The sequence below is a fragment of the Gnatocerus cornutus genome, chromosome 3 (assembly GCF_029298725.1).
Source record: "Gnatocerus cornutus isolate USDA-ARS CGAHR chromosome 3, icGnaCorn1.1, whole genome shotgun sequence".
Lineage (NCBI taxonomy): Eukaryota > Metazoa > Arthropoda > Insecta > Coleoptera > Tenebrionidae > Gnatocerus > Gnatocerus cornutus.
Genome location: NC_142235.1, coordinates 12,369,048 through 12,391,019, shown reverse-complemented (window position 1 = coordinate 12,391,019; position 21,972 = coordinate 12,369,048). Strand labels below are relative to the sequence as shown.

The 21,972-nt window shown below is 31.6% G+C and overlaps 1 protein-coding gene across 1 annotated transcript in view; it reads right to left on the bottom strand.

Annotated features, from left to right (window-relative positions):
* The window catches only part of LOC148176998 (scavenger receptor class B member 1), a 33,974-nt gene extending 21,727 nt beyond the window's left edge, over nt 1-12,247 (bottom strand). Inside the window, exon 1 of the mRNA XM_088031729.1 lies at nt 12,042-12,247. Coding sequence (XP_087887855.1) covers nt 12,042-12,129 — 88 coding nt within the window. The 5' untranslated portion in view covers nt 12,130-12,247. The remainder of the gene's footprint in view (nt 1-12,041) is intronic.
* Nucleotides 12,248-21,972: the final 9,725 nt, after the last annotated feature.

The following is a 21,972-nucleotide window of genomic DNA, read 5'->3' as shown; positions in this document are numbered from 1 at the left end:
TTGTATTTTGGAGCATAGGTAATTTTTTTACAAAAGACGCTAAAATTAAAGCATTAAGTTTTTGGCCGATACCTCGTTTATTTATTAAGCAAACTTAACAAATTTGGGTCTCATTTTACGCAGAATTTCACGCTGAATCCAAAAACATGATAATTTTTGAATTTTTGTCAACAAATAACCGAGTTATGGCCGTTTGAAATTTTGGGTTGCCGCCAGAGGGTCACATTTTTGACGGTTCAAAACAATTCGTGCTCGATATCTCGGAAACTATTTCAGATATTGAGATGCAGTTTACGCCATCGTTTTTCTCAAAGGTCAGGTCAGGTTTCAATTAAAAAAAAACATTTTCATTCTTTTGTCCCCCAACGACCAGTTTTCCTATTTTATTCAAAAATCGACAGGTTTTGATATATTTTGATTTTTGCGACCAAGAAGTCTTATCCTAGCTCAGATCTGGTTTTCTAGTTTAATTTTAAAGAATATGACTCAATTGCCAAAATTTTGATTTTGGTGTTTCTTAGTGATTTATTTTGGACCAAATTTAAGAAAAAAGTTTCAATTTTTGTGTCTATTTTTGGAAGATCTTCAAAACTAGAGAAACTGTTATCTATTAATTTTTTTTTTGTTGACCAAGCCAACTCAATAAGACCAAGATCTGTCTATACGTCTTTTTTAGCAAAAATAAGTGAAATTTTAATTGAAAGAAAAATTATGACAAACATTTGGTTTTCTAGTCTATATTCCGAAAGCCTTATTAGCCTTATTATTATTATTATTATTATATTAATTTTGAGGTCCTACAAGGCCCTACTTCTGGCCGAATTTTGTTCAAAAGTAAACAGATCGTTTCTTGCGTTTTTTATTTTGGTAGTCCATTTCCTAACAAGTGAGAACTTAATTCCAAAATTTTTGATTTCAAATGAAATGATCTCGAAAATATTTTTTGTGTTCTCCACTGATCTGTATTTGAGCCTACATATTTTATTCTAAAAGTCAATAATTTTGTTCGATTTTAAGAAAATTTTGACTTTTTATTTGTCTTGTAAACCTTTTTTGGCCCAAGTCGAAAAAAAGGGCTAAAATATTAATTTTGATGTCCCACAAGGCTCCATTTTTGGATCAATTTCGTTTAAATCTAAACTTGTTTCTTGCGTTTCTATTTTAGTGCTCTATTTCCTAAAAAGTGATGACAAAATTTTAGATTTCAAGCGAAATAACCTCAAAAATATTTTGGGTGTTCTTTAATGATCTGTTTTTGAGCCTATTTTATTCCAAAAGCCAATGATTTTGGTCAATTTTAAGAAACTTTTTATTTTTTGATGTGTCCTGTAAGCCCTTTTTGGCCCAAGTTGAAAAAAGGGTTTAAATATTAATTTTGATGTCTCACAAGGCCCTATTTCTGGCCCCCTTTTGTTCAAAAGTGAACAGATCGTTTCTTGCGTTGAATATTTTAGCAGTCTATTTCCTAAAAACTGAGGACTTTATGCCAAAATTTTTGATTCCGAGTAAAATTTTCTTAAAAATATTTTGGGCGTTTTTCAGTGACCTGTTTTGGGCACTATTTTATACAAAAAAATTATTATTTTTCGTCACTGTTAAGAAAATGGTGGTTTTATTTTTTTCTAATAAACCTCTTTCGGATTAGATTGAAGAAACGAGCAAAAATTTTTCTTTTTTCGCAAGACTTTATTTTTGGTCCATTTTTTCCAACAGTAGGTAAATTTTCTGTTTTGGCTTTTTACTTCAAGAATTCTATTCCAAAAATGCTGTCAAAATTTGTCCAAGTTTTTGCGTCCCTTAATAATGTGTATTTATTTATCAAAATTTTGAATATTTTTTTGTAAGCTCTTTTGGTCCAAATTGAAGCAATGGGTCAAAATTTAAACTTAAACAATTTAAGAGCCCCTTTTCAATAAACAAACATTTACTGTCAACATTTTTGACTTTCGGTGAAATACTTATTGTTTTTTTGTTCCCCAGTGACCTCTTCTGGGACCTATTTTATCTAAATTTTTAACATCTGCGAAAAAACCTGGACGACTCAGTATTTTTTTTACATTTCACCAAAAATACATTTTCAATTTGACCAAGACATTTCAATAAAACTAACATCTGCAATGTAAATTTTACAAAAACAATATCAAACGCCTTCGTTTAAAGGTTATCCATAACAGTTATTTATAACAATACCTCCATCATTAATAAAAAAATAACACCAGGAAATGTCAGGCTATCCAGAAATTCGGCGCAGAACTATAACGCAAAAGCAATAAAAAATCGTTTGTTATGATACTATAAAATTTAGTATTGTTGCAGGTATAATTTATTGTTTATTTATAATCATAACTGTAGAATAAAAATTAATGAAACAATAAATTCAAATGATTTATACTAGAATTTTATGTAAATCAAGGCCATTATAGATTCAGCAGGAATCGCAGGAATGCTTGTTACAATCGTGTAACGGAGAAAAAAAAGATTCCTGCTGTCAAATCACGATAAATCAGAATGGCGCCCAAAGCAACTCAATGGGGCTCAGATCTGGTTCACTCGGTCTAAAATCGAAAAGTCAAAACTGTACCATTGGATAGAACGGGTCCTTGAGGTGCACCTCCTCAAAACCGCCGAAAAATCGGAATTGTATGTTGGATTAGAATGGGCCCATTATCGGATCCTTGAGGTGCACCAGCCTCTGGCGGTGATCAGAGTGAACCCGATCGTCAAAATAAACCTCGGAACCACTTCCTTCCTGTGCACCTTCCGAAGTGAATGAAATTTGAACCAGTCAATGGCAAGGTCACAACAACGTTTTACAAGCAAAAAAGTGATAACACTGTAAAAACAGAGACGGAAATGAAAACGGTAATTACGCGCCATCGCGACCTTTGACAGTGACTGTGAATCAATCAATTGATCATCCTTGATCACGCAACAAAATCAAGGTAAAGAGATATGATTAATATTGCAAGGTATTCGAGAGACTTCGATGCTGGGTCAGGTTAAAAACCACTACGGTCCTGGCGTTGATGGCTGGTTTTCCCAGAGATCTTGGCCGGTTTTTTTCCAAATGAGGCTCGTCTGATTTTTTTGGCCACGGACGGGGCGAGCGAAATCGCAGTTTTTTTTATATCTCTAACGGAATAACATTTGTGACGTCAATGGCGATGATTATAGGACACTGCTGAGAACGTTCGCAGACCTTGAACCCTTTAGTCGAGAAAGCTGGAATATTTTGAACCATTTAGATCTGAAGATGTAATTTTATCACGTTTTGTTACTGGTCTAGTTACTTTCTCGGATTGTTGCGTTATGGAAAAATGCGGAAGTACCTCAAGGCGCTGGTTTGGAACCGATGATAACCAAAAATATATAGGTTTTGGGGATTGGAAGCCAATGGCGTGGAAAGAAAAGATTACGAAAGCGGTGACCACAAAAATGTCGTGTTGCGAGTTCAAAATGTCATGGAAGGTGGATATTTCATTTGCAAAACATTGCAATCGAAGTTGCGACATTGTAGAGGACCATAGAAAATTGTACAAGTGGGTTCACTGCGGGACACCAAAACATGGCAATCGAGATTAAATCGTTTGCAAACATTTTGCTCCAAAGCCAACTAGACTCTTTATTATCGGAAATATTTAATTTTGAAAAAACGATTTTAATGTTGTCTAAATTGTTGATTAGCAAAACATTTTCGATTTAGACAAAATAGTAATTTCTAATTTCAAAATGAGCAGATTTGAGGTCCTTATTTTCCAAATTGACCTAATTTTGAGGTTTTTTTGCAAAATGTTTTTTAACTTGTTTTTCTAAAAGTTCTAAACATTGTCTTTGTTTGAAAAATATTTTTTGATAAGCAAACCACACGTAAGTAATATAATTTTCCATAAAGCCAAAAAAAAATTGTGCTGAAATTTGCATATACTTATATCGCTTACAAAGCCGATTATATTTTGTTTTTTTTTTAATTCTTTATTTTAGCTCTATTTTAAAATATACTATATGTCATGGCAAAAAGGCTAATTAAAAAAAAAAACAATATTAGACAAAAATTCATCAATTTCTATTTTCTTTCTAAAACCAACTAGATCTTTTTTTATTTCCAAAAATACCGAATTTTGGATTTATTTGGAAAGCTAAATTGACACTTTTAGTTTTCAAAAAAGATTGATGTGTGGACTTATTTACAAAAAAAGCAGCTCTTTTAGGTATTATCGATAATACTGAATTTTGGAAAAAAAATCTTATTGTCAAAATTGTTGTTTACAAAGAAAAAAGTTTATACTATTTTTCAAAATAGATAGTAATTTCCAATTTTTAAAATATGTAGATTTAGAGTCAGTCATCCTAAGCTGATTGTATCGTTTTGGAAAATTGCCAAATATTTTGATTGATTTGAAACTCGTGAAAAATAGTTTCGAACAATGCGAAACAGACACTTTTTAATTTTCCAACAAATTTTGTGTTCAAATTAAATTAAAATGTAATGCATAATTTGAAAACATGTAGTACACAATTTTTGATTGCCAGAGACGGATTTAGGCCTACTTAATCGTGGAGCCAACTATATCTTTTTCTACTTTTGAGTTTTTTTTAATAGTTATTTATACAGGGTCCGGCAACAGTTGTGTCCACCCCAAAAATCGTCTTTAATTTTAAAGATAAAATTTTGAAAATTTACATACGCTTACAGTTGACAAAGCTCTAGAAGCTGGCGCAAAAATTTGATTTTTATCACTAATAGTTTTGGCGTCGCGACGCCTTAAAAATGTAATTTTTAGTTAATTGTGAGGGTTTGTGATATTAAATTTTTTTTTTCAATATACATGTGTTAAAAATATCTGAGTTGTTATTTTCAATTCAATGCAAATTGTCTTCAAAATTTGAGATCAAAATGATGTTTTATCAAGTTAGTTGCCAGTTTCATTACGTCAAAATTGGGAACTACGTTTACACCCATCTGTCAACATCTTGTGTCACAAATGACATTTATCCTTTGGTTCGCTTTAGATTGTAACAAAAATTTTACTTGGTAAAATTGTCGCTTTGTCGATGTTAATTAACGATTTCTGGTGTCCATAAAGTGCAACAAGCATGTGTTAATCAAAATTAACCTTAATAACTGTGAATGAAATGACTTGTGAAATTTTGGTGTAAAGGTAGTTTGCCACTGCGCTGTCATAATTTTCAAAACTAACTTGATAAAACAGCGTTTTTTCGCAAATTTTAAACACAATTTGCATTACATTTAAAATAAAAAGTTATGTTGAAAAAAAATTGAATTCGCGAATATTTCCGCAGAAACCGTAATAAAAAACAAATTTTTGTGTCAGCCTCTAGAGCTTTGTCAACTATGAGCGTATGCAAATTTTCAAAATTTTATCTTTAAAATTAAAGGCGTTTTTAGGAGTGGACACAAGTGTTGCCGGACCCTGTAAAGCTACGATATGAATACAATTTATATTTCAAAAACACATTTTTCTTTTCTTTCAAATATCAACAAATTGTATGTAAAATTTCAAAAGTATTTTTCTTTTTTATTTTCAAATACATATATTCAGAAGTTTAGGCTCGTTTTCAAAAAATACACGTGCATATCTTATAAACCCTTTTTAGCCCAATTTGCAAAAATGAGCCAAAATTTTGATTTTCATGTTCCGCAAAGTTCTGTACTGTCAACTGTTAAAAGGAATCAAATTTTGAGTTCAAAAACAATGTTGCTTGCAATGCCATTTAGACATTTTTGTATTTTTAAACAATTTTACGTCAATCAGATGTTATTTTATTTTCAAAAAATACCAAATTTTGTGTTCATTTTGAGAAATTTTTTATAATGCTAAGTAGGCAAATTTCAAACAAGACCGAATGTAGAGTTCAAGTTAGAAATCTTTGTACAAGGTGTTTATAAATGTTTTTAGCATCAAGGGTAGCTCTGGAATTCCTGCCGTGCACTATTTTGCCGCTTTGTTTTCATAGTGAATATAACTATCTTGGAAATTATTTATAATGTTACTTACGTCCATGACGTTTCAGTTACAATTCTGTGCCCAAGTTTTTGATTTTCAGGTTTTAAACCACAACTAGAACCGTTTATTTTTCAAAATTTACTTTGCTCCATGTTTGAGGTTAACTGAAAATGTCAGTTGAAAAATCGAAACCCACATTTGTAATGAGCGGCAAATTTCTTTGACATTTCATAGCCACCCTTGATGCTAGAAACATTTATAAACACCTTGTACAAAGGCACGTAGGTATTTTTAATTTTGAAAACAGAAGTTTCATATTTTGAAATTTAGACCCACTTTTACATTTTTTTTATTTTTAAAATTCTAAGAATAAAATCCGATTTTTGGGCTTCTGTTCCTATAAAGCCAACTGGACGCTATTATTTTTAAAAAATATTAAATTTTGAGTTTAATTTTTAAAATGTTTGCTTATTAACGTAATTTTTCTATATTCCATAAAATCCATATTTTGAGTTCAAAAATTTTTACATTGCGCGCCAAGCAGATAATAAATTAAAAAGGTTTTTGAACCTTTGAGCTCAGTTTAAATTTTTTAATAAAACATACTCTCCTATTATATTTCCAAAAAAAAATCAAATTTTGGGCAATTTTTTTTTTTCATTTTTGCAATTCTTCATTGGTTCGTTTGTATCGCAAAACTTTACATTTTTGATAAGAAAAATGTGTTTGCTGATAAAACCAACTGATTGCTATAATTTTTAAAAAAGGAGAAGTTTAAGCTCAATTTTTAAAATGTTGAAGTCATGAAGTCAAACTTATTGAAGTAATTTTTTTTATTTTCAAAAAGAATCAATTATTTTATTTATATCGTCAATCAGACTATAATTTCCAAAACATTCTTATAAAACCATCAACATTTCCAACAAATTTCGATTTGAGCAAAATGTCAGAAATTTTGATATTTTTGCATCCTTCTATGATTCATTTGTAGTTTGGAACCAAAAACCTTTCTTATGTTGCCTTGCGATCTTGGCTTCCTCATGTAACTTTTAATTGCTTATTAAACTCCTTTTAGTACAAGTTAATTACAATCCCCAAGAACTTGGTTCACTGAACGCCGCACATTTTTTTCATTCAACCTAAACAAGTTGTAGGGGAAAACCAAGCGCCACAAGTACCTTCCGTTGTAAAACTTGTTTATTGAACCTCTTCACAATCGTTCTATAAAAATCTATGAACCAGTTTCAAGAAAGATTATTTATTCGTCTGGGCCGAGTCTAATTTTATATTTGCAAGATTCTTCTATTGGCTCGGTAGAGGAGCCAGATTTAGAACCCGCGACCTTCGAGAAGCTGTACCGTTTCCGGTGTCCCTCAAGGCTCCACTTTGGTCCCTTTCTTGCTTATTATATGTATTTTTGTAGAAGATTATCCGCACGTCATGAAAATTGCACAATTAAAACACAATAAAATTATCGCGTTTCCGCATAAATAAATCCTCCAAAGTGGAAAATTTCGACAATTAAATAAGTCATTACGTCAAAAGAAGCTCCGGGAAAATTACCGCTCATTGTTTGATTTTTACTATACAGAGAAGCCCAAAAAACTCTTCCCGCGATTGTTTTTCCCGGGCGCCAATTACAGTAATCGTTTTGTTTGTTCTCCACGCTAATGGGACAAGTTTTTTCCGGGCAAATTTTTGTAGGAATTTTCCGCTGTTTACTCTTTTTTCGTACCGGCTAGTGTTTTCTATAAATAAACGGCGGTTTTATGGCGGCTGGTTTTCCTTGCTTCGAGCTTTTCCGGAGATATACAGCTGGTGGCAATGAAATTCGCTCCAAGTGAACTCCCACAAGGTGCCGGCCAAGACCCCTGGCCATAAATTTGGATGGAAAACGCGAATCGTGGGCGGGGACCTTGAACCGGAAAAAAAACTGCAGAATTTCGGCGTTTCCGGATTCCACGCTAGTTGTGCAGTTTGAGAACTGTGGCGTTTGATCGGATTCCACGTTATTTGTGTGGAAAAGTTGCGGGGACGAAAAACTTGATTTTCCCGTAATTGGCGTGTGTAGAAAAACAAATTTGTACTTTTGTACTCCCAGCTGTGTAAACAACTCTGAAAATATTGAGTGTAGCTAGAAGTCGAAAAAACATCTTATTTTGGATATCGAAACCAAAACAAATCGATATGCTCTATTTCAACTTAATGAGAACGTAATTGATAATTGATAAAAGTTTCAAGGGTAACTCGGCGGTCTTGTAAACAAGAAAAAAAAAATAAACGAACGATACTGCAAAATCTAGAAAGGTGGCTATGGATGATATTGTTTTCGGACAGGAGGCTGTGGGCAAAGGTCGCTTCGCTCGCGTGTTTTTTGGACGTTGCGAAAAATCCGGCCAGTGCAGTTCAGAGTTCAGTACCTCATTTTGTTGCTTGTTTAAATGACCTGTCATCGATGCTCTGATCCAATTAACCCCAAAGATAACAGCGCCGATGAACTGCAAACCAAAACAAGTTACGAAAGCGCTTTGAACATTTTTGAAACTGACCGTGACTCAACAGACAAAAAAACGAAACGAGAGTAATCGTTCTGTGTGCACCAGCCGCCTTATTGATAAACAAAAGAGTACAAATGTCGGCCTTATCTGCGACCTTTCGATTAAGAAAAAACGCAGCGAAAAATATGGCGATTGGTACAAATTTGCAAAAGCGGAAAAAAACTCGCCTCGCCTCGACATTTGCATAGTCCCACACTTTGGCGATTTTGGTGTGGCCTTGAGGATAATTGAAGAGAAATTGAAATATACCACAGAATTTTCTGGAAAAGTGTAGCCTTGTCAAAAGTTGACCTTTCAGTCGACGAACTCCCCTGAGGGTATGGTAAATCCCATTAATTAAAACGGAGTCATAAATGTATCGTGTGGTCATTATCGGGGACAATCAAGAGATAAATTAACGGAAAAACTATTGATTTTTCATGGAGAATTCACTTTGGTCAGTGAACCTTTCAAAAGGAATCTTTGCAAGACTTAATTGTGTCGGTGGTTCGTTGAACCATTCCTAGCTCATTTATGTTTAAAATGACTGATGGAGGACAGACCTTGCTTTAAATGCACCTCAGAACCATAAAAAATGAACTTTTCTGTACCATTACATTTTACATTCTGTAAAATTGTTATTAATTCGATGATTAACTCAATTTGTACCATTTGACCTTTTCTTTTAAATGAACTCTTTAAAGTTAAGAATGAACGGTTCAGTACCAATCGTATTTTAAACACAATTAAAACTTTAAAAATTGAATGATTTATTGTACCCTTTAATATAATTTTTTCTAATTTTGAGCAATTATTGTCGACATAGCTGGCGATGAACCTTTTCAATTTAAAGCCAATGATGATTAAAATTGTCGTAAAACATCTAAACAATGAACCTCTTAAAGTTAAAAACTAAATCATTTTATTCGATACAAAAAGTGACAAAACTAAGCTTGGATGAACCCTTCAAAATGGAAATTTGACCACTTCAAACTAAAGCGTTATTATTGTTATAATTACCAAATTACTAAACCAATGATGATTAAAATTGTCGTAAAACATCTAAACAATGAACCTCTTAAAGTTAAAAACTAAATCATTTTATTCGATACAAAAAGTGACAAAACTAAGCTTGGATGAACCCTTCAAAATGGAAATTTGACCACTTCAAACTAAAGCGTTATTATTGTTATAATTACCAAATTTTTAAAATTATTCATTTAAAACATACTTTGAAATATTATTGAACCTTTCAAAAGGTACATTTTGAGTCATACTCTTAAAATATAAAAATTATAGCGATTTTCTGTGGTTCAGAGTTCTTCAAATTTGAAATGAGCCTTTTAAAAATGTTTTTACATTAATGCTTAATTTGTAACTTTTCAAATCAAATACAGCTTGAAGTTTTTAATTTAATAATGACTAATGTGGTCAAAATACTTTGGTACAAATTTACAAAGTTAAAGAATGAACCTCCTAAAATGAAGACTGAATCAGTTTACATAATTAGAATTTAAAAAGCGATGAAATGAACCTTTTTGAATTAGAATTTAATAAGAGAACCCTTCAAAGTTAAAAATGAACCACAATTTTAGAGTACATTTTAAACAAATCTCTTGTGGTTGAATGTTCTTTAAATTTTAACTGAACCTTTTAAAACTGTTATGAAATTGACGATTTACTCATTTTGTATCATTGATTACAATATAAATCTTTTTTTTAAAACCTTTCGAAGTTAAGACTGAAACAATTGTTGCTAAAAATTGGTTTGAATATCTTCTAAAAACCAATAAATTTTTGATCGAATATTGAGTGATTTATTGAAATATATTTTTTTTACTTTCTAAAGGTGCAGTCGACATTATCAGAGATGAACCTTGAACCTTCTCAATTTAAAGCAAAAATAACTAAAGTAGTCGCAAATACTTGAACGATGAATCTTTAAATGTTGAAAGTAAACCATCCTACTCGATTTAACTTGGATGAACCCTTTAAAATAAAAATACGACCCCTTATTCATTTAAAATCCCCACTATTATCGTTATAAATACCAAATTTTAAAAATGAACCATTTAAACTCTATTTTAAAACGCTTATATCTTCCAAAAGGTACATTTTGAACCTAATTCCTAAAAGGTGAAATCTATATCTATTGATCACATTTGGTTCAATGTTTTTCAAATCTAAAATGAACCTTTTAAAAATGTTTTAAGAACGATGCTTAATTTGTACCTTTTAAAGCCGATAAAAGTTGAGGTTTTTCTTATTTCGAAATTTAAAAACAAGGGAAGTGGTCAACATTTTTTGGTACAAATCGGCAAAGTTAAATAACAAACTTTTCAAAGTCGAGACCAAAACAATTTAGTTCGACTTCAAAACCGATAAAATGTACCTTTCTAAACCTGAATTTAATTAAATGAACCCTTTAAAATCAAAAATGAACCATAATTTTATAATACAATTTTAACAAAATTTTTGTGGTTCATTGCTGTTTAAATATGAAAGAAACCTTTTTAGTTCTTTAATGAACCATTCTAAACCGATTTATAACGACCGTTTTTATTTATAACCCATAATGTTTCTAAACTTTTTTGTTACCAGATTTCGAATAAAGTCCTTTAAACCGTAAAAAAACCCTTATTAAATCTAAATTTACCAATAAACCTTTTAAAATTAGGACCGAGTTATTCTAGTTCAATTCAAAAATCGATATTTTTTAACTTTGTGTTGAACTCATCAGAACTTTGATGAACCTGTTTAAAATCGAAATTGAACCGTTTTAAAACATTTAAAACCCAAAATATTTTTTATCTTGAGAGTCATAAATATTATTGCCAAATTTTGAAATTTTATAGTTTTTTATTAAGATGAACCTTTTTAAAATGTGTAGCACTTCAAAGTTTACAGTATCAACGTGGTAAAAAATAATACAGTAACCGCAATACTTGTATAAAAACCCTTTCTTAATTCAACCTTTTAATCAAAGGGTTTGGCAAAATAATAATATTTAGTATCGTAATAATAAGGATGGGGAGAAAACTGTCAAAAATTGTTATCAATTTTAAATTGGTTCCTTGAACCTTTAAAAATCTAATTTGCTGACTTTGATTAAAACTTATTAGATAAAACAAATTCCACGCTACTTGTTTAAAAATGCGACAATAATCAAGTGACCTTTAAAAAACAAGATTAGGAAGTTGCAGCGTGTAAGTTCAACTGGTTCCACTCTACTTATGCACAATTAAAAATTCATCTGATCTAAACATCATTTTGTTATAACTAATGTAAATGAATTAAATTGTAATTTATACAAATTAATATTTAAAAACGACGTAATAATTATGTAATATTAATAAAGTTGGTAACACTGATTAAAATACGTTCTGTATTTAAAAGTTTTGGTGTTAGATAATAATGATATAACGTCACTCGACTTTAGTGCAAAATGTGAAATAGGGCGTGCATCATCTAACAAAAATGCTTTCACTTTCGCGCGGAAAGTGAGATTTGCGCCCTTGATCTACAAATACCTACTCACCCTTATAATGCAAGAAAACTTCGATCATTTTAGAAGCCATGTCGCCAATTCCACTGAAAATCACCAAACACCTCTTCCAGCTCAACATCCCAACTGAAGAAAATCTCCAAATAACGAAATGTTATAGAAAAAATTTCCAAAATTCCTAATTATGGGAAAAATTCCACGTTGATGCACCGAGCAAGTATTTGGCAATTACTAAAACCTAATCCGTCTCTAACCTATTAAATTGAGGGGAAAAACGATAATTAAATGGCGGTCAAATGATAATGACTGCTTATCAGCGCTTCTGACCAATCGAAAGGAAAAAGAACAAAGCCGACTTGATCTCTTAACCCTTAATTTGTTGTTTTTTTGAAAATTGTACAAGGCTCCGTTTTCGCGACCTTTACGTCCTATTTTCGGTATTTGTGTCAGAATCGACGATTTGGGTTTATTGGTAGTTGGCGAAATTCCCTTCGTGCGTTGAGAATTTTTATGGACAATTAGATTTGCATTGTCTAATCGGTATCGCGCAACGACGATATATTGTGTGTCGTGCGCGAAAAGTGCACTAGGAAGAGCGCGCAAAGGTCAACGAGAAGATTTGAATTGGAAATAAGCAATCATCGCATTACCGAGCCGCATAGTGAACTAGAAAAAAGCACAATGCGGCGATGTTTTTTTCACAGCCTGCTTAATCTCTGTTCCAGTTTAGCATGCAAGAGATGTGCGAAAACAAAAGACATTCATTACATGACACGACTACTGATTAGAGTTGATTTTATTGGTATTTAACTGTTTTTTTCCCATATCGTAGCAACTTTGTAGTATTTTTCACTGCAAGTAAGGAAAATGCTCGTCATGTGATGACGTCATTAGAAAAAACTGTAATTACACTAATTGCAATAAATTTTGTAGTGTGAATAATGTAAATTGGAATACATTATTGTATAATTTATGGTTTATGATACGACAATTTTACTTCTTTGTTTATAATTATTAAAAGGACGAGTTGACTTGTAACTGTAGCGTCTAAATTCAACGACTTCCACGCCATTTGTGCATTTTTTTATTTCACTGGTAAATCACCGATTTGTCGCTTGAGCTGAAACTTATTCCACGCTAGTTTGTCACAATTTTGGAAATGTGGGGACTACACTGAACCAATTCCACGCTAGTTGTACCAGAGGTGAAGCATCGAAACTTTTTTTTTCTCAAATTTGACAAAAAACATATTTGAAATAGAGACGACAAAATTTTTTGAATTCCACTAAACTTGTGCATAATTTTTTTCATAGCTAGACTCAAGTTTTAGGAATAGAAGTTTAAATTTATTTGTGTTGCGTTAATTTTCACAATGGTTCTATAGTATATCCGGTGAGAGATTGGGAGATTTTGACAGTTGACATATAGGTTGGCAGAAAATTATGCTACAAAATACACCAAAAACACTAAATTAAGTGTAAGTAAGTGCGCTTATTTTGTTTTTTTAAATTTCGCGCGATAATTTAGTGACTTTTCTGTCATTCAATATCTCACTGTACGAACTACACAAAAGATGTGCTCAATTGTTTTTATAGTACCAATTCCACGCTAGTTGTGCAACATTTTTGTCAGATGTGGGGCACTGAAATTTTGATTTACTTCTCTTAAGTTAGACACAAATCATATTTGAAATAAAAGCGACAAATTTGTTCGAATTCCACTGTACTTGCATAATTTCATTTATAACGGAACTTTAGCAAAATTGTTCCTAGGAATTTCAACGTTTACTTTTAGTTAAGATTGATGAACAAAATTTGAACCACTGTCTTCAAGTTGTGTAAATTCCACGCTACTTTGTTAAAAATTGTAGTGTCTGAACTTTACCAATTCCACGCTGGTTGTGCAAAAATTCGTAAAAAAAAATGAAGTTAATAGTTTTGTTTTTCTGCAGTAGCAACAGTAATATTTAAGACATTGATTATTAAATTATACGAATTCCACGCTACTTGCAAAAAAAACAGTTCCGAAATTGTTGTTGCGAGCGTTGATAATTTAAACTCTAAAACAGGAAACAAGCAAAATAAGCTGAAATTTCAAATAAATTTTATTTTGTAATTCCATGCCACTTGATTACTTTTATTAATTTTCCTGATAAATTAAATTATTCCACGCTAGTTCAAAACTGTTTCGGAACATTAGACTACACTATACTAATTCCACGCTAGTTGTGTAAAAATTTTGTCATAAGGAAAACACCAGAATTTTGTTTTTTCGATAAAAAATCTTCGAATTCCATTGTACTTGTGCATTTTTTTTATAACAGTACCTAAACTTGAGGAATTAAGTTTCAAATTTAGAACTGTAGCGTCTACTTTGCGGTGGCTCTGTAAAACTTTTACTAAATTGTCCAGATTGTTCTAATTCCACGCCACATTACCAAATTGTTTTTAAAAATTTGAACGTTTAGCTTAAGTCACAAAGTAGAACTACCGTCTTCAAGTTGAGAAAATTCCACGCCACTTTGTTGAACATTTGGAACTGTAGCAATTCCACGCTAGTTGTGCAAAAACCGTTAAAAAAACGTTAAACGTTACAATTTTGTTTTTTCCTCGCTAAGTAGAAACAAAAATTATATTAAAAACAGTGTCAACTAAATTGTACAAATTCTATGCTACTTATAAAAAATTATGTAGTTCTGAAATTGCAGTTATCAGTCTTGGTGATTAGATCTTTTAAACAGAAAATAAGCAAGACAAACAAAAATTTCAAATGAGTTTGAAGTTTAAATTTCACGCCACTTGTGCCAAGTTAGTTCAAAAATTGGTCTTGAAATCTATAATAATTTGTCGCACATTTATGAAATGAAGCAATAGAGTTTGAAATTTAAAATCGTTGCGTCAAAATAGATCAAATTTTACACTGGTTTTAACAAAAATTGGACTAAAATGTTTGTATTATTCTAAACCCACTGTGTAAAAACTACCAAAAGTCTCTAAAAATTTGAATTTCTAGTTAAAAGATATTACAATTAGTTGTCAACTTCAAAATAAACAAATACAAATTCAATTTTAATAATTCCACGCTGGTGGAAACTTACACGATTTTTATTGATTTTTTTTCCTGAAATTTGACACAAAAAACTAAATTGTACGAATTCCACTCTACTTGTGCTCAATTAATTTAATTTTCAAATTGCCTTTGCGAGCTTACCTATTAGATTCCCGAACCAAAATCAAGCGAAAATTTCTAATAATCTTAAAATGTAGCTAAATTCCACGCTACTTCTGTAAAAACTGCCTTAAAAAAGTGTAATAAAAATTTACCTCAAATTGTAATGTCAAAATGGTACTAATTCTACTTTAAAATTAGCTCTAATAAGAAAGGATATTTTTCATATTAAACAAATTCCACGCTACTTTGTCAAAATTTTGGAACTGTGTTTGAATTGTACTAATTCCACGCTACTTAAATAATTTTTTTTTTAATTATATAGAAAAACGTTAAAATTATATGCCTTCCACTCTATTTATGCAACACTGACTCCAAATGCAGCATGAAAACTCATCATTTCGTAGTGTCAGAATTGCACGCTACAAGACAAAATGTTGGAAAAAATTGTGTATTAGAACATGATCGATTAATTTTGTTATGGCGAAAATTTGAATTTAAAATGACTTTCCCACGAGGCAAAACCCACACCTCTTCAACATGAGAACTAAGAACTCCAATAAACCATCGTGATGTTGGATCCAGCATAAATTATACATGTAAACATAATATAAATGAAAATTTGCTTGTCTGCAAATACCTATCACTAATCACTTATGATAATTCAAGTCGTAAAAGTCTTAATCGCATTAACACTTGAGTGGATTTATAAAATTCCAATCGGCAAAGTTTTATATGATTCTAATAAGTTAATCACTTCATGGAAAAATTGAATTTTATTGCTTACCAGATTCCATTAGTGTCGCGCGAGATGTCAACAGGAATAAGAAGCGAAATTGGAGGACATAGAGCATAATACAATTATGAAATCGGGTCAGGGAATAAAAGTAGTAATTTACTAATAAAAATAGGAAATCTCCCGATTCCACGCTAGTTGTACTCTTGAAACTGGAGATGTTCAGATTCCACTCTTGTTGTGAACGAAAACTGTGGTTTCTGGACCAATTAAGCGCAGTTGTTGGAACTTTGACTTCTTTATCTGCTTGCTTTACTATTTTTACTATGAGGATCTAATTATACCAAAAATGGGTTAAGGGGTTAAAATAAGTCAAAAAGTCGCATTTGCAAAATATCTCAGCGATTAGATTTGATTAAATTAATCCAACAATCACACCACACGTTTTGTTGCAATTTACCTCGAAAAAAACAAAACAATTAAACAAATTAAAAATCCACAATTTCAGAAACGTAATAACAACAAAAAATCTATTATTTATAAATGTTAGTTGTTTCCACGATCTATTAAAAAAAACATGCGAATTTTTTCCAAGTTACATAACGGATCTAGAACTCAAACCTTGACAATGTCTCTAATTCTGACGCAGACGAGGTTATCAAAAAAAAAAACACGAACAAATTTGAAGTAAATTTGCGTCTAAAAACGTGACTCTTGACCTTTGTTATCTTCAGGAGATAAAAGTGGCGACGTGAGCCGGAGCAGCACCCCCAACTTGTTTGTCAATAGTCTTTTCGGGGGTCTCTCAAGGCCCTGTTTTCAGATCTCTTCTATCTCGCATATTTTTTCCGCGTAGTTGGCGTTGCAGTGTCAACAATGTTCAATAATTATTTTATTATTTAACATTAAAGATAGGCAAATATTTACATTACTAGCGTAAATTACTAGAAATGCACCTACAGTGGAAATAAATATGCTAAATATAGACATAAAAATCTAATTGAATCGATGACGCGTTCGTTCGCGATGCGGGCCGCCATTTTGTTTTCAAAAACGCGATGACACTTCAATTGAAGCGATTAATTAAATCATATAAACAATTTTATAGGCTCAATTAAATTTAGTTGACGTTTATTACTTGTTCGCTGGATTTTATAATAATAATGTGATTATGTTGTACGATAATGGCGTTTATGAACGCTAAAATGAGATATCGCCACAATTAACTGTCACTTTCCAATAGAAAGAATTAAACTTAAAAGGATTGTGAAAAATTTCAAGGAATGACAAGTGAAAGCCGCGCGAAAAATGGCACCCTTATTTGAGGTTATGTTTCTTCATTGATTTGTGGCTACAATTAGCCGGTAATTGCAAGTGCACTGATTCCACGCTAAAATAGTAATCAGGAACTGTAGCGTTGCAATTACCCCAATTCCACGCCACTTTTGACTATAACTCACTTATTTTCACTTTAGTGGGGTGCGGGCACTACCGCCTGTAAAGTATGCAACCTCCCACTCTGGAGGATCAACAAACCGTGTCGGTCCATTTAAATACCATTGAAAGGGTTGTTTGGATGCAGTATTTAATTATTTTTGACTGTGTTTTTACTATGGTTGGGTTGAAGTCTTTTAATATGTATCATCTATGCCATTGAGTAGTAATTGTTTATTTTAGGACACTTTTGGCGGGCGTTATTAGTGGTCTAAAAACGCCAACGAATGACAACTTTCCAAATTTGATATTTTATAAATCGCAAAAATACTTACAGGCTTTTGTCGCTTAACGATGAAAATTAAAATAAAATTAAAATATCTGCAGATTAGACAAAAATATAATACAGTGCTTTGTACTTTAAATGAATAAGCTTTTATCTTCCTTAGTTTTAGAAGAAAAAATTTGAAAATGATAGATTGTCCACGAGTTTTTGAATAAAGTGAACTTTTCCTTGGTGTTGGACATCTTCGATTTTTAAGAAAAGTTGCTCAGAATACATTCCTTACAAAATTTCAACTTAAAATTCTTATTTCGATTTTTTTAACATACTAAAATCTTTAAATTCGATCGTTAATTATTGATAATGAAATATTATTTTTTTGTTCATTTCTGCTAAATAAATGATTCTGTCTATTTTTTAGTTCGCATACAATTATACTTAATGGGAACTCAAAATTTAAAGTTGAAAGTGGTTCAACATTGTATGTACTAAAGAATTCATGGCTCATTGTGGTTGGCCAATTTTTATTATACAATGTATTGCTGCTTAAAAGAACTATATGTGATAAAATAAAAATTGGAAATTTTTCGTTGAAAAACTCATTTGGTACAAATGAATTTAAAATTCGATTCTAAGCAACTTCTTTTACAATAACACCTAACTTTTAAGTAGGTGAAGTAAATTACAAGAAAATAGCGTTATTCAAAAAATCCTCATAGATTGAATTTGGCATATCTGCTGTATTTAGTATCGTCATGGATTATGCAAAGTTGCAAGTTGCATATAAATATCTCTAAAAAAGAAATTTACGATTTTATCAAAATTTAACAAAATATGCCAAAAATTAATAGAGACAGCAGCTTGTATTGTGGCTGAAATTAAACATTTATTATTCACTGTTCAAAATTATCATTAAGGCAATACATTTTAAGTCGTTGCAACCCAACTACAATACAAAAAATAATTAAATACTGCATCTAAACAACTCTTTCAATGGTATTTAAATGGACCGGCAGGGTTTGTTGATCCTCCAGAGTGGGAGGTTGCATACTTTACAGGCGGTAGTGCCCGCACTCCGTTGTGAAAAAACAGGGCCGTTTTGGAACAATATGGCGCCCCTTTTTGAGGTTATGTTTAGTTTACCTAATGTGAAAAATTTTTGTTAGAACATCGGAATTTTGTTTTTCTCTCAAATTCGACACAAAACAATAATATGTTACAGAAACGACAAAATTATCCGGATTCCACTGAACTTGTAATAATTTTTTTTATATCGGCATTCAAGCTTGAACTGTTCGATAAAAAATGAGCTTAATTATTGAAACATTGAAGTTTGACAATACAGTATTGTTCTTCTTCTTGAAAAGTAGGTACAGTAATAAAAATCATTCAGGGTGTCCCAAAACAGGCGTGCCAAAGTGTCGGTACGTTGTCAATTAGGGTCCCAGCAGCTCAAGAAAAATATTTAAAAAAAATCATTTTTCGAATTTGCCGCTTTAATAGGTCCATTAAAGTACTCAATTTGGAGTCGTTTATAGGTATCTATATGAGAACTCAAAGTAGGAAATTTTGTTTTTTAAGAATTGGCAGTCTGGCTGTTTCCTGTCAAGTTCTTGGTCAATTTGGATTTTACGATTCGTGTTTAATAAATTGCTGCGTGAATAAAAAATGCATCAATATAATTGAATTGTCCTTTGCGGCCAACAATAATTGTACCTAAATATAGTAGATATGAATACTGGCTGTGAGGTTAGGTTACGTTATGTCAAAATTCAGTGACAGTGAAACTCAATAAATGTCAAATTTTAAATTGAATTGAATTCAAAAAGCAAGTGGCAAGTCGAGGTTACAAAGCCATTACCAATCGTGTAAAACGAAAAGTCTTAGAATTGGAATATTTAAATTGTTTATTAAAAAAAGGGTGCAAATTCGAAAAAATAGTATAATGGACTTGTTTTATAATGGCATTGGTGCACTCGCCCCATACAAAACTCGCCTACGGCTCGTTTTGTACACCGGAAACTCGTGCACCAAATTGGCCATTATAAAACACGTTCTTTAATATACTATTTCATATTCAGAGTTTTCTAAGAGTAAATTTCTATGAGTAAATTTGGCAACATGATACATAGGAATATTGTACCTAACTACACATTTCTTTTGTATCCATAGAAATTAGAAGGAACAATGAAGGAGCAAAATTCGACATTTAAAAAGTCAAAAGCCAAATTTTGAAGCATTTCAAAATGAATTATATTATTGGAGATTACTATGACATGATACTTGGTGCCGCTAACGGCAATTTTAGGTTAGCCCAAGGGATGTACGTACCAGCATTAGATTAGCATTAGAAGGGTGAATAGGTGTCTTCAAGCCAATGGTCGGAACTTTGAACATGGACTATAATAAGGTATACTTCGGTAATTTTTCAGATTGTTCTAATTCCACGTAACTTTTGTAAAATTATCGCCCAAACTGTAAACGTTTAGCTAGTTGTGTGAAAATTATTAGTAACATTGAAATAAACATTGTAGTTTGTTTTTCCTTTTGAAAAGTAATAATAAAAGTCAAATTTAAGACAGTAACTACAGAATTATACGAATTCCAGGCTACTTGTGAAAAATTTATTCCGAAATTTCAGTTGCGAGTCTTTGTTTTTAATCTTTTAATAGAAAACACGAAAATTTAGCAACGTTTTTTAAAAATTTAAATTTTAAATTTCGCGCTACTTGTGCCAAATTATTGCACTTAAGCACGACCTGCTGTATATCTACGGCCTGTGCAAAATCTCATTTCCCCGTATCAAGAATGTTTCCGAGAAAACGCATTTTTTTGCCGAGGAGGGCGCTGCTGCTCGGGCGCTTTTGACATTGTTGACAAATTGAATTTTGGGGTTAGTAAGATTTTTGACTTTTGAAAGCTACAAAAAACACAAACGTAAAACAAAGTAACAATCGTAAACAGAGAACACAACGAAAACTTGAAAAAGCAACAAACAACGTGTAATAATTTGAAAATTCAAACTTAAAATTTGAAATGTCAAAAACAATTTTGGTAATAAACCCAATATGGTAAAATATACGTCACTTAAGATTGCAATAATTTGTTCTTTTAATGAGAAACTAAGCAAAAATAACAAACAAACATCTTTAAACTCCACGCCACATTTGTAAAATTTCTCAAGAAACTGGAAATTTGAACAATAGAATTCACATTGTAACACCGAAATTGTGCGAATTTTGCTCTAAAAAATAGTTATTTATGTACCAAGGCCGAAAAGTGCTTCTTTTTTAGCCGAGCCTTTTTTTCATGACCGAGGTGATAGCCGAGGCTAGAAAGAAGGCGAGGGCAAAATGGCTTTTTTAACCGTAATGCACACAATTTTTTTTAAGCAACATCACTAAATTTACAAGTTAATTAAGTTTTATTTATGATTTATTGATTTAATCAATTGTAGCAACTGAATATTTTTAAATATGAATCCTTCACAAAACTTTATTTCTTTTATTTATATTGGCAATTTCGGCATGTGTAGCTTAACAATTTGTATGAATTAGATTTGATGTGCTTTCTGATGTTGTTGCAGCAGGCAATGCTAGACATGTTAATTTGCAATAATTCGACACGTCTTTGTTATACTTTACATTATTATTATCCACATTCCGCGATACTTTATCAAAATTTCGGAACGTGGTATTCAAATTATACTAATTCCACGCTACTTGTGTAAAATTTATTTTTTTCACATTGCATACAAGACATTTGTCGTCAAAATTGTACGATTTCTACGCTACTTTTGTAACACTGACCCCAAATGTCGAATAAAAACTTGATCTTGTAATCGAAAGTGTCAAAATTCTATGCGTTGTACATTTGAACATAATCGACTAATTGGTTTTTTGAGAAAATTTACTAAAATTTGCTAAATGGCGCCCTCATTTGAGGGTGTTTCTTCAGTGATTTGTGACTACATTGCAACTGTACCAATTCCACGTTAAAATGGTAATCAGGAATCGTAGTTACCCCAATTTCACGTTATTTAAACTACAAGGTATTTATAAATGTTTCTAACATCAAGGGTGACTATGAAATGTCAAAGAAATTTGCCGCTCATTACAAATGTGGGTTTCGATTTTTCAACTGACATTTGCAGTTAACCTCAAACATGAAGCAAAGTAAGTTTTGAGAAATAAACTGTTCTGATTGTGGTTTGAAACCTGAAAATCAAAAACTTGGACACAAAACTGTAACAGAAAAGTCACTGACGTAAATAACATTATAAATAATTTTCAAAATAGTTGTATTCACTATAAAAACAATGCGGCAAAATAGTGTACGACAGG